General features: G+C 36.1%; 1 protein-coding gene across 1 annotated transcript in view; it reads left to right on the forward strand.

The window, feature by feature from the left end:
- LOC136836133 (uncharacterized) overlaps positions 1-8151 on the forward strand; it is a 113485-nt gene extending 105334 nt beyond the window's left edge. The window contains exons 8-10 of the mRNA XM_067100125.1: positions 5404-5471; positions 5956-6045; positions 7825-8151. Coding sequence (XP_066956226.1) covers positions 5404-5471; positions 5956-6045; positions 7825-7979 — 313 coding nt within the window. The 3' untranslated portion in view covers positions 7980-8151. The remainder of the gene's footprint in view (positions 1-5403; positions 5472-5955; positions 6046-7824) is intronic.
- Positions 8152-12500: the final 4349 nt, after the last annotated feature.

The raw sequence follows: 12500 nt of genomic DNA on the forward strand, positions 1-12500 counted from the left end.
GGAGAAGGAGCAACAGCACAAACTAGCTCTGAAGGAAAAGAAAGCCGAAATCGAACGAGCTGAGCAGTACAGTGCTATGGCACTGGCCCAGCACCAAGCTGAAAACCCAATCTCGGTCTCCACTCCTTCCATTATCTAAAATATCAGCCACCTCATGCCGAAGTGGAATGTAGCAGAGTCAAAAGCATGGCTAGATCATATGTAGACCTTCTTCTCAGAGTATAATCCTACTGTCACTGAGAAGGTCATGATTCTTGCCAAACACATGACTGGGAAAGGTCAGGACGCCTTCAATTCCTTAGAAGATGGCGACAAATGGAAACCTTGAGGTGGTCAGGAAGATCGTAGCAATCGCATATGAAATTACGCAGGAGCCCTGTAGGCAAAGATGGCGAGGTCTTCAAAAGGAGATTGGTCAGACATGGTCTGACTGGTCTTACAAAAAGAACCAAGCCTTTTTGCAGAGGTGGATCGATGCCGTGGTGTGCCAAGAAGTTGAGGATATATTGAATCGAATGCAGCTTGAGAACTCAACAGGTCTTAGCTTCTGAAGACACTGGAGCTCAAATCTCCCTTATAAGGCGAGACAGTCCCCTATGAAGCCATTATCGTAGAAACCAAGTTGCATTGATAGTTGGAGACTGACACTCCCAACTATCTGACTGAGAATCATTAGACCACACAAAAGTAAGATTTGAATGACTGGAGTAGCCAACCATATTCCTGGAGGCTATGACCTCCTAGGACAGGATCCCCCTCTTCAGCCCCTTTCAGGGTCAGGCAAGGGTCCTAATCTGTGGCCGTCCCTGTCAGCTGCTGTTGTTAACTCCAGCCCTGCCATTGAGCCATAGCCAGTGCCTATGCCTGGCCAGTGTGGTGATTTGACCAGTCTGGTCATTGAGCCCCCCACAGAGCCAGATATTGGTTCTTGGCAAAGTTTACAAACATGGACACCCAGTACTCATGGTCCCGAGGCCGTTGACATTCCCTCTCCAAATAACAGTGTCTGAGTCTACCTTAGTGCCAGTGCCAGCACAAGACGCCAATCTCCTGTCAGGAGGTCCTAATCTGGCCACCCTCTTGCCAACCGGTCAGGCCCAGCTACCTGTGTCCAACTGAGAGCCAGCCCGAAGCTCAGTGGGTCTTTTCCGGATTTCCATGACTTCAGCAGAAGTTCATCCTCCAGTGCAACCCTTGCCTGAGTTGATCCTCATAACCTGTGAACCTCTGCCACCTCCATCCACCACTTTGACTTCATTGCAGTCCCCAGAAGACAAGAATCTGGTAGACGAATCTTTTACAGAAGTTCTATCTAAGATGGTCACCCATATGAAGGCCATGCTACAAAAAGCTAGCAGAAGTAGTTGGCACCCCCAATGGCCTGGTTGTGGCAGCAGCTGAGGCAATAACCTACTCAGTGCCTGTTCTGCAAGTGGAAGAAAAATTTATAGACCTGGCTCAAGGATCATCATGGTCTAAGGCTCGATGAAATTCAAAGAAGAAGAGAAGTAGAGTGTAGATCCAGGTAGCCTGACTAGAGCCACCGCACTTTCATGGAACTTGCATCATATAGCTGTAACAGTGCCTCATCTTAATAGAGCAATCCTAGTCCCTGATCCAGAAAAGATGTCTAGGGTTGTCTCCTACCTTAATCAGTATTGTTGTACTGAGGAAATTTATATTGTACTTCCCTAAGTCTGTTCTTCAGCTGAAGAGCATGTCCTAGCCAACTTAGCATTTCTGTTACGTTCTTTTGTATATCTTGTTGCATTTATTTTTATTTTGTAGCATATATCATAGATTAAGTAACTCATGCGTATTTCAATATACTCATGCTGAGAAACTTGTATTATTAACATACTCCATGTCCATGTACATTATGTCACATATTAAATGACTCGTTTGTAATTTCAGTTATGCTCTGCACGTAGCTATGTATCATTTTGGTGCTGTGTTACCTTAGTTCTGTGTGAATCTCAGTTAGCTAATTTATGACCTTGAGCCAATAGTAATGCCAGTTCATTCTATTCCACAGACAGTACCTTTAAATAAATGCAGACACCCCTTATGCTAGTGCTTGGGAAATTAGGTTAAGTTATCTAGGAAGCTCACTCCTCCTCGGGGGATAAGTTAGGGTTATATCTCAGACTAGTTCATTTTGCATGAGCAAGGACCCATTAAGGGGAAGTACTTAATGTAACTGATACCAGCGGCTTGCTAGTGAAGACCACATCCGAAAAGGAGTGGAATGTCTGTTTAAAGGGGGAGCTTTTATGGTTGTCACCGCCGGATTGCTAGCTTTTAAAACTCTTATGGGGAAAATACCAGGCAGGAGCAGACCACAGGGGTACGGGCGGGCCCACAAACCTAGAAGTGAGAGGAGAGTTTGAGCAATTATCAATCCCACCCCTCTTCAAGGGATGGGCTTTATGTGTCCCAAAGGAACACAATTGGGGTAGGTAGATGTTTCCCTTGTCTTCATCTTCAGATTCAGTTACTCTCCCACTGAGTTTCCCATCTTTTACTGGGCCGATACCTCTTTCCTTAATTCCCAAGTATGCGACGGCGATGCTGCCTGAAGCAATGTTCTGAGCAACATAGGCTCTTATAATGCAACAGCAGACCCCAAGTTCAGTTGACTTTCAATCACGGGTAACCTCTGACTGACCGAGCCCTTAGTTGGGGGCTGTTGATCTCACTTTCTCACACTGGATTGATTGTACCATCCCCAGACACCGCCAATAAACTTGGATCACCTCGACATAACAGGTGTGTAGGCAATAACAGGAAGCAAAGACAGTACGTGCCCCAGAAGGGAAATTGGTTGGCCAGTGTCTTTTTCTTTGACTTGTTTTTTTTTTTTTATCTCTCTCGCATTTCACCACTCAAGTAAATTCCTTATCGCCTCCAGTTGAACAGCTACTTGCTATACCCTGTGTGTAACTCCTCGAAGAGTGCACAACATAATTCTCGTCCCTTGCTGAGAAGTGAGTAGAGTAAAAGAATTCCTTCTAATCTTTGTATTTACTCATTTATAGAGAGATTGTACTCGGTAGTAGTCTCATCTGGAATTGTCTCATTCCAGGAGTGTTATCAGTGCAGTTACCTACACAGCCGTGACTGTGCTCCCGATTGCCTGAAGAATACACTCGTACTGAGGCAGAACGAAATTCATTACCAGTTTGTCTCTCGGTCCACTTGCAAGTGGCCAGGTATTCGTAAATTTGATGCATTTTCATTCACTCAGTAATTGCTGCTGTGTCTCTTTTCCATTTGTTATTTTAGTGAGAGTGTCCAATTTTTCCCTGTTAAATTCAACCTGATGTACGGGTAAATAATAAGTTGATGTTATGAAACACTTTCATCTTGCGACCTTTCCAGTTAATATTTATTCATTTAATTATTCTGTTCGTGGGCTAACAAGCGGTTTTGTAAGGCTAAGTAAAACATTATCCACCAACCTTTAGAACCCATATATATATATATATATATATATATATATATATATATATATATATATATATATATATATGTATGTATGTATGTATGTATGTATATACACATGCTTGCATACAACGTACTACATAAAAACAACATATACATTGGTGTTTAAGACTTTTCACGATAGCGACTTCCTTCAAGTATTTTTCTAGATTTCTTCGTAACCAAAATAGCTTCTTTTAATTACTATATATTTATTCTCCCTAGAAAGTCTAGTTTATCAAAACAAAGATACCTTAATTTTTGCTAAAAATTATAATAATTTGCTCGTATGTAAATTAAATTTAAGATAGTCTCAGCTTTTCGGAATTTTCAAGAAAAATATATTTGCATCTTATTGTTCCTAAACTGTTGTTAATTTTTCTTTTCGTTTGTTTTAAAATAAAGGAGGTTAACCCTTGTAAAGAAATTTTCAGTCAATTATCAATGCTCACTGGTAGATATTTGTATCTAAAAATACAAGGAATTATTAGCCTTTGGTTCTGTGATAAATGGCTGCTTATGAAAGCGCATTTTTAAATTGTGTGATGATTTATATTTTAATTGTTACCTTTTTCTGTATGGGTGCCAAACTTTTATTCATGTTATATAGTGAACATTCCAAAATCTTTTATTCTCACTCTTTTTTTTTCTAGTGAAATCATCTTCCAGGAACTTGCTCTGTGTATTAAGTGGCGATTAGTTTTTAACATTCTCACGTTAATAAAAAAAAAAAAAAAAAAAAAAAAAAAAAATAATAATAATAATAATAATAATAATAATAATAATAATAATAATAATAATAATAATAATAATAATAATAATAGGTTTTTTTAATATTATTGCAGCTTCATGCATTTATTTCTAGAAGACTTTTTCTATTTTTCTTATTGGAGACTCCTCTTCATTGAGGTGCGTGTTAACAGCTCGCCTATATTTGTCATTTCATACCAGGGGGGAAAAGTAAATCTGGATTTTGCTTTTTTTTTTTTTTTTTATATATTCTATATAGTTAGAATATTATGACATATAGTTGCTAAACACTTGTCGCCGCGACGTTTCGACAGACTTTTCTGTCATTCTCCAGCGGGAGCTAGTAGAGGACTGGCAGGCTGAACAGGTCCTTCCGAATTTCTATACGAGCATAATGAACCCCCGCTGAATCCCGTGTATAAATTCGGAAGGACCTATGCAGCCTGCCAGTCCTCTACTAGTTCCCCCTGGAGAATCTATACAGTTAGAATATTATGACATATAGTTGCTAAACACTTGTTGCCGCGACGTTTCGACAGACTTTTCTGTCATTCTCCAGCGGGAGCTAGTAGAGGACTGGCAGGCTGCATAGGTCCTTCCGAATTTATACACGGGATTCAGTGGGGGTTCATGAACGCGCCCCGCCCCCACCGCTGATGCTCGTATAGAAATTCGGAAGGACCATGCAGCCTGAGTTTACTAGCCCTGGAGAATGACAGAAACAAGTGTTTAGCAACTATGTCATAAGTTTCTAACTGTATAGAATATATATTAAAAAAAAAAATCCAGATTTTACTTTTCCCCATGAAATGACAAATATAGGCGGCTGTTAGCATTCAACTCCAATGAAGACTGGAGTCCATAATAAGAAAATAGAAAAAGTCTTTGTGTTTACAGCTTCAGCAATAATATTCAATAAAACCTGTTTAAAAGAGGTCTGCTGCCAAAAGATAATAATATATTTCACTCAAATTTCTTTCATAGACGAATAAAAGAGGGTCTGCTGCCAAATAATAATAATATATTTCACTCAAATTTCTTTCATAGACGAACCACCCAAGGTCACATCATGCCCCATGCATTACGTGGAAGTCAGGGAAGATGTGTCTATCTTTTTATGACCTATGAAGAGGACTGTGGGAAGCGCCAGACTTCGCTGTCGAGATAAAGAGGGGACTTGGCTATCGTCGATGACATCGAGTTGTTGAGGGAGATTAATCTCTATCTACAAGCAAAGGGTAAGAGAGCATTGGAGAGAATCTCTGTCTGAAAGCAAAATTTGCTGGGTGGAAATTAGAACCTATAGAAAAATTCTGTGCAGTAGTCTTTTTGAAGCCAAAACATTTTAGAAACTCTCTTTCTCTCTGAATTATGTTTGCCTGGCAAACAAATCCCTCTTTCCCCGCCCTTTCTTTTTATGAATTAGGAATCTCATGGAGAACAAAAGCCAAATCTCTCTCTCTCTCTCTCTCATATAAAATGATTTACAAACTGACACGGGGACATATTTTTGTCCCTTTCCTATATAGTCATCTTTCAAGTCATGGAATGTTGCCTGTAACACGTTATTATTATTATTACAGTTGCTCCATTATTATTATTATTAAATTATTGTGTGGTTATTATTATTATGCTGGTGTCCTCATTACCACCATCATCGTTACTTGAAGAGACATCACGATCACAAAATGCCGTATACTTCATGTTGTCCTTTCTTAACAGGATTAACTGACCAAGATTTCTGGTTGGGAGCATCAGACGCCCAGGCTGAGGGCCAGTGGCTGTGGACGGATGGATCTGCAGTGCCTATGGGTAAGATATCTTTTTTTTTTTTTGGTGTAGAGACCGAGTCGTGTAAGGAAAAAATGGTCCCACACGGAAAATAGTTCAGTGTATTTCACTAATTCATAGATGATTAACCTGCATCGTAAAAATGCTGACAAAATTTAGCTTTCATAATCTGAACTGAATGGTATGAAAGTTAATCCAAATGTTTTACCTTTTAAATCTGGAGCGCCCCCCCCCCCCCCCAAGTACCTGTGTCACAGATTAATGTCATTTCAAGTGGAAGATCTTTCTAGTTACGAGGTTCACCAATTTTTCCATCACTTATAATTCTCTTCAGGTCTGTGCTTTACGACGTAACTTGGGTTTTCCGTCCTACTCGATTTCTCTTATGAAAGGAAAAGATACAGTCATCTACACTGTCATCCCTCATAGGTGATGATTTTGGTTGGAACACTTCCTTTGGGATGAACATGCAATGTTTATCTGTTCCAGGAAAATTCTGAACGTTCATGATTGTCGTTCTTTTAATTAGTTTTCAACTTAACAATAGATTGTTAATCTCGGTGAAGATAAAAATCTAAAATTTTTAACTAAAATGAAACGTTCTTTAGAGAACTGCAAAACTTTGACACATGTTCTTGGCGTCTGAGGAAACTTTAGAGTACCAGTGTCCAAAGTGAGCCTAACTTGATTCACAATATTAACTAAGAAAGGTTCTTAACAGAGTTCTTGTGCCACCGACTGGATGCCTCTTAAACTTTCACATCCATTCATTCTCTCAGGCGGCTGATTAAGCTGCCATCTTTAATTTTTCCTGGCTAAATTTAACTTTCCCCTCCCCTTTCGAAATCCCTTAGACCAGCACAATCACAGTATTTAGGCGTGGCTCCGTTCTGAGGAAACCACCTGAGGTTAATTTTGATAACACTGAGGATAATCACTCCACTGTACTTACGCATACAGGAAACATACTGCATTTCATATTTTAGACTGAGATTGAAAACATTGTTAAAATGTATATATATATATATATATATATATATATATATATATATATATATATATATATATATATATATATATATATATATAAAGTTTTTATCACATCACCATGAATCATACAAGCATTAAGCTACAAACGTCCATTAACATCCAATTCGCTCTACCTCGGAAATAATATATTTTCATATATGTTACCGAAGGAATTTTAGTTGATAATAAGTACGCCGTCCCGTGGGCTCGAACCAACGAAGGACAGGAACTCAGAACTACAGGGCGCATTAACCCGCGCGGGTTAATGCGTCCCTGTAGTCCTGAGTTCCTGTCCTTCGTTTCGAGCCCACGGGACGGCGTACTTATTATCAACTAAAAAATTCCTCGGTAACATATATATGAAAATATATTATATTTCCGAATTGATATTAAAGGACGTTTGTAGTTTAATGCTTATATATATATATATATATATATATATATATATATATATAGGACGTTTGTATATATATATATATATATATATATATATATATATATATATATATATATATATATATATATATATATATATATATATATATATATATATATATATATATATATATATATATATATATATATATATATATATATATATATATATATATATATATATATATATATATATATATATATATATTATATATATATATATATATATATATATATATATATATATATATATATATATATATATATATATATATATATATATATATATATATATATATATATATATAATTTCTTTCTATTTCTTAATATTATCAGGAACGCCCTTTTGGGGCCTATCCCTAGACTATAGCCAAGAGCCAGATGGAGGAGTCGGCGAAAACCACTTGGCACTTCTGAGTAAGGGTTATTTTTACTTCCGTGATGCCGACGGAACCATTCTCTTCCATCCCTTATGTCAGTTGACCGGGTAATAGGCCCGCTACATTTTCGGCTGTTAACAACACTCACTTAATTCATATAAGTAATTCGAATTTTATCCTTGGACTAAACAAGCTTTAGACTTTTTTTCATGTGGTGTAATCATGAAATATTGTTGATTTATTTTGAAAAATTAGGGAATAATAAAGGTGTCACTGTTGCTAAGCAATTTCTTATTCCTCCTATGTCTTCACAGATAAACCTGATCGTTTCTCTGTTATGAATGCTAGTTGATAATTCAAATTCGGTAATATCTCTTTAACCCTTTGCCTAATCGTTTTCGTCTTCACCACTTCCGATAATGCAGCCTTCACCTGCGTGAGGGCCAAGGTTGGTTCGCTGGCGAGGAGAAGCACCTTAGCCAAGATCCATTAACTCTCTCCTGAGCTTTTGATGACTTATGCTATTATTATTATTATTATTATTATTATTATTATTATTATTATTATTATTATTCAGAAGATGAAACCTATTCATATGGAACAAAGCCACAGGGGCCACTGACTTGAAATTCAAGCTTCCAAAGAATATGGTGTTCATTAATAAGATGCAGCAGGAGGTAAAGGGAAATGCATAAAAAAAAAAGAGATCCAACTTATTAAAAGAGAAAAAAAATTAATAAATAAGTAAATCGGTAAAAAATGCAAAAAGCTATTATCATTAACTCGCTTATTAGCTCGAAAATTTGGTACTTGGCACACATTTATCCGATGCCAAAAGAATTTTATGCGGATTAGGAAAAAATTACTTTTCGTTACATCTGGAACAATGGTTATCAGCCAAATAACAAAAGAAACGTTACACTTGACTTGGCTAAAGATTAAAGAGGGATTGCTCTGATAAATACATTCTATAAGTCTCAGGTAATGTTAGTATCCGGCTTTTTAGAAGTATACCTTAATGAGTCCTTTTCTTATGTGTTTACGTATTACTGCATGTATATTTGTGTAAATAATATAATTCCTTAACCAAGTTTAGGTATGTCTGTGTCGTTTATTGGGACACCGTATAGAAATATTGTTAATCATTAAAGGATCTTGTTCCACAGCAAAACTTTCCCATTTATGACAAATAAGGTTATGTATAATGTGTTATGAAAAAAATGGAATAACATTAATGCCAAGTTATGATAGAAATATAATACACAGGTATGGTAGTGGGAGAATAGTTGTTGCTAATCTGTGGAATTAGGATTTACAGTTTCTCTTCTTCATAGGACTGATTCGACAGCAGTTCGTCTGATTAACGACCCTACTCTTATTTTTCTTTCAAATACATTTTTTACATGCATTATTTACATGAGGCTTTGCCCTCTAAGAGAAAGCTTTGTCGGTTGGGTGTGGTGAATAATAGCATTTGTGGAGATAAATAATAGCATTTGTGAAGACTGCAGAAGAAGAAATTATTATTCATACTGTATACTTTTGTAAAAGAAACAACGGAATTGTGTTGTGGTTGAAGAAAGCCCTACGTATATAATATATGTTCTACTAGGTTTCCCCAGATGTTAAAGCTATTGGATTTTGATCTTCCACATAAGAAAAATAGAGAAAAGAATGCTGCTAGTTTGATCATTGAATTGTGGGTGAACAGAGATGTGAGGTTAAATTACCACACACTGAGGGAAAAATTGATTGTTAAAATAATGGCACAGGGATTCATAATTATTGAAACATTGAAGAAAAAGTGTATAGGTTTACTTTGTAAAAAATTCTTGAATATAAATATGTATGATTTACTATAATGTAATTATTTGCTTTAGTAACTGGTTGTTCCATAACTTTTGTTAGTTTTAAGCCATTTTTTAATAAATATAAATATATGTACATTCATAAATAACAGGATGTAAAAGGATTTGTTGTAATAAAAAAAAATCATATATTCGGTCACAGTCGGAATAAAGCGCGCATATAAGGCTTATATATATATATATATATATATATATATATATATATATATATATATATATATATATATATATATATATATATATATATATATATATATATATATATATATATATATATATATATATATATATATATATATATATTTAGCTCAGGTGAAAGTAACGACAGTTATATCAACATCTTAACCAAATTATGTGTCTTTACTCTCGTGTTCTTTCTATTTTCCGTGGTCGATCGGCGAAAACCTCTTTCACGGTAGGGACGGGTAATTTCTATCTGACGTGGCACTTTCTTCTTGTTTTGTGACCTTTGCTGAGTAAATTAACAGAGAGCGTTTTTTCTTTTATATAACATTAGGAAACCTCTAAAAATTAACTGTACAGAGTGTGGAATAGACTTAAAATTTAAATTGAAAAGTATCTAGCAAAGTAAACTTTCATTTCTTTGTAATGGAATTGCCTCAGCACATTATATTTTGTTTCACTGTCTGAGTGTGAAAGAACACATTCGCGTTACTGCACCTAGAATAAACTTCTGGAACGATGGTTTTTTCCGTAAAAGTTCACAATCTAAACAGATAAATCTTCGTTCTTACTTCCGTTATTTATCATCTGAACAATTTTTTTATCACATCTGCAAAGAAAAATTTAAAATCTGTATTTCTATAAAAAAAAAAAAAAAAACAGGAGGCAGCAGCATCCCTGTTCAATCGCCCAAAGTTCTTTGTTGACTCTGTCATTCCGATAATGTCTATCTGGGGGCATTTGGCTACAAAAGTTGGCATTACAAAACACTGTTCCAAGGTTTTATCCTTTTAGGGAAGATACGCAGGTGTCTCCTATTTATAAAAAACTGTGTTCAGTAAAAGGAAGACTGTCATAAAAATCCCTCAGTTAAAAGTGACATTCCCTTAGGGACTTCTGGCGGCCCAAGTGTATTGTAGCAAGTAAGATAAGGCAAGTTCTTCTGGGATCCCATTAGAAGATTAACTCAGTCTCAGGCGAAGAGAAACTGTGGTAATGTCGCGCAGGTCATGAATGAAAAGGTGCCGCATATTGCAATTGTGAATATTTGCGAAAAGTTGGGTGTTTTATTACTCCTGTTATTTCATGAAGGTTTTATTACAACCCCTTTGTTGCAGTAAATTGAAGGATCAAATCCACTTGATTTGCCAAACATATTTTCACGCGATAAGTGAAGGAGCGTTCAATTGTAAACATGCAAGAAAGTAGTTCTATCACGGAAATGTATTTTCAGGACGATAGGAAATGTGACGTCACTACATACTTTCCCACAGCCTAGAAATGGGTCCTTTGCTTGAGAATGATGATATTCGGAAACGAGTCTATTTAAGGACCTCCATTTCTAGCACAAAAAAAAAAAAAAAGGAAAAGAACCAAGAAACCGTACGATACAAATTATCCCGGTAATGATTTTCTTTATATATATATCGTATGTAATCTATTAATGTCCTGATTCTGATTTCGACTACAATTTCTTCCTATAGCCATTCACCAAGGCGGAGGCTCGATCTGAAAACTGGTGTCCTTGTAGACTTGTCCGATATGAATGTTTGCTATTTGTGAAAAACAACAATGCTTTGTTCTATTAATTTTTCTTGCTCTGCCATATTTCTACTGCTTGCCTTCATTTCCTTTGCCTCAATATATTTCTTGTTTAGAAATGAGCGGTCGTAAAATCTCTCTCCCGTTGTTAACGTGAAGCGTTTCTCTGCAACACGCCAGTTTTTCATCTCGGGATGCAGCAGCCAATTAGCGTCGGAATGGCTCTTGCAACAGATACAGAACAAATACCCGGGATACAATGCTTCAAACGTATTTCTGGACTGCTCTCCAGTTTTCCAGCGATATTCTATTAATGATATGCGTATATGTGCGACGGCATAAAAGCAGGAATACAAGCAATGGTGTGATTCCATTCTCACAGCCTGTTCTCTGTTCACGGAGTAGGGGGACACTTCCACGTTCGTATTTCGAAGTTGTTGAATAACTATTGATAGTATTTCTTTAATTTTATTATCAGATATAATTTGTGTGTTCCTTTTAAAAAATCCGATTTCTTACTGAAATAGGGGCCCTTTTTAGTGCGTACTTACGCGCCCAGATAAAAGAAATCTATTGACCTAAACTAAGCAGTGGTTTAGGTACCTAGTAGTTAGTTAACTATCTTAGGTGAGTTGTACATGGGTATAAATCTACCAAACTCATTCAGTTAACAGTTGTGAATTGGAATGATCATTCATTTTAAGGATACACACACACACACACATATATATATATATATATATATATATATATATATATATATATATATATATATATATATATATATATATATATATATATATATATATATATATATATATATATATGGCTATATACAGTACGTGTGGAGAAAAAGAGTACGTAGAAGAGAATTTAATGGTATGTGGGAAATTAGAGTAGGTAGTAGGTAGATTGGTTTAATTACCCTCTTAGGATGTGAGGTCAAGGCATTGAGTAATTTAACCATCATTACCTTTAGAATAGGGTATATTTGGGTTGTTCGGCTGCTGGCTCTTAAGAGGGGAACATTTCTTTCCTT

This window comes from Macrobrachium rosenbergii, chromosome 56 (genome assembly GCF_040412425.1).
Source record: "Macrobrachium rosenbergii isolate ZJJX-2024 chromosome 56, ASM4041242v1, whole genome shotgun sequence".
Taxonomy (NCBI): domain Eukaryota; kingdom Metazoa; phylum Arthropoda; class Malacostraca; order Decapoda; family Palaemonidae; genus Macrobrachium; species Macrobrachium rosenbergii.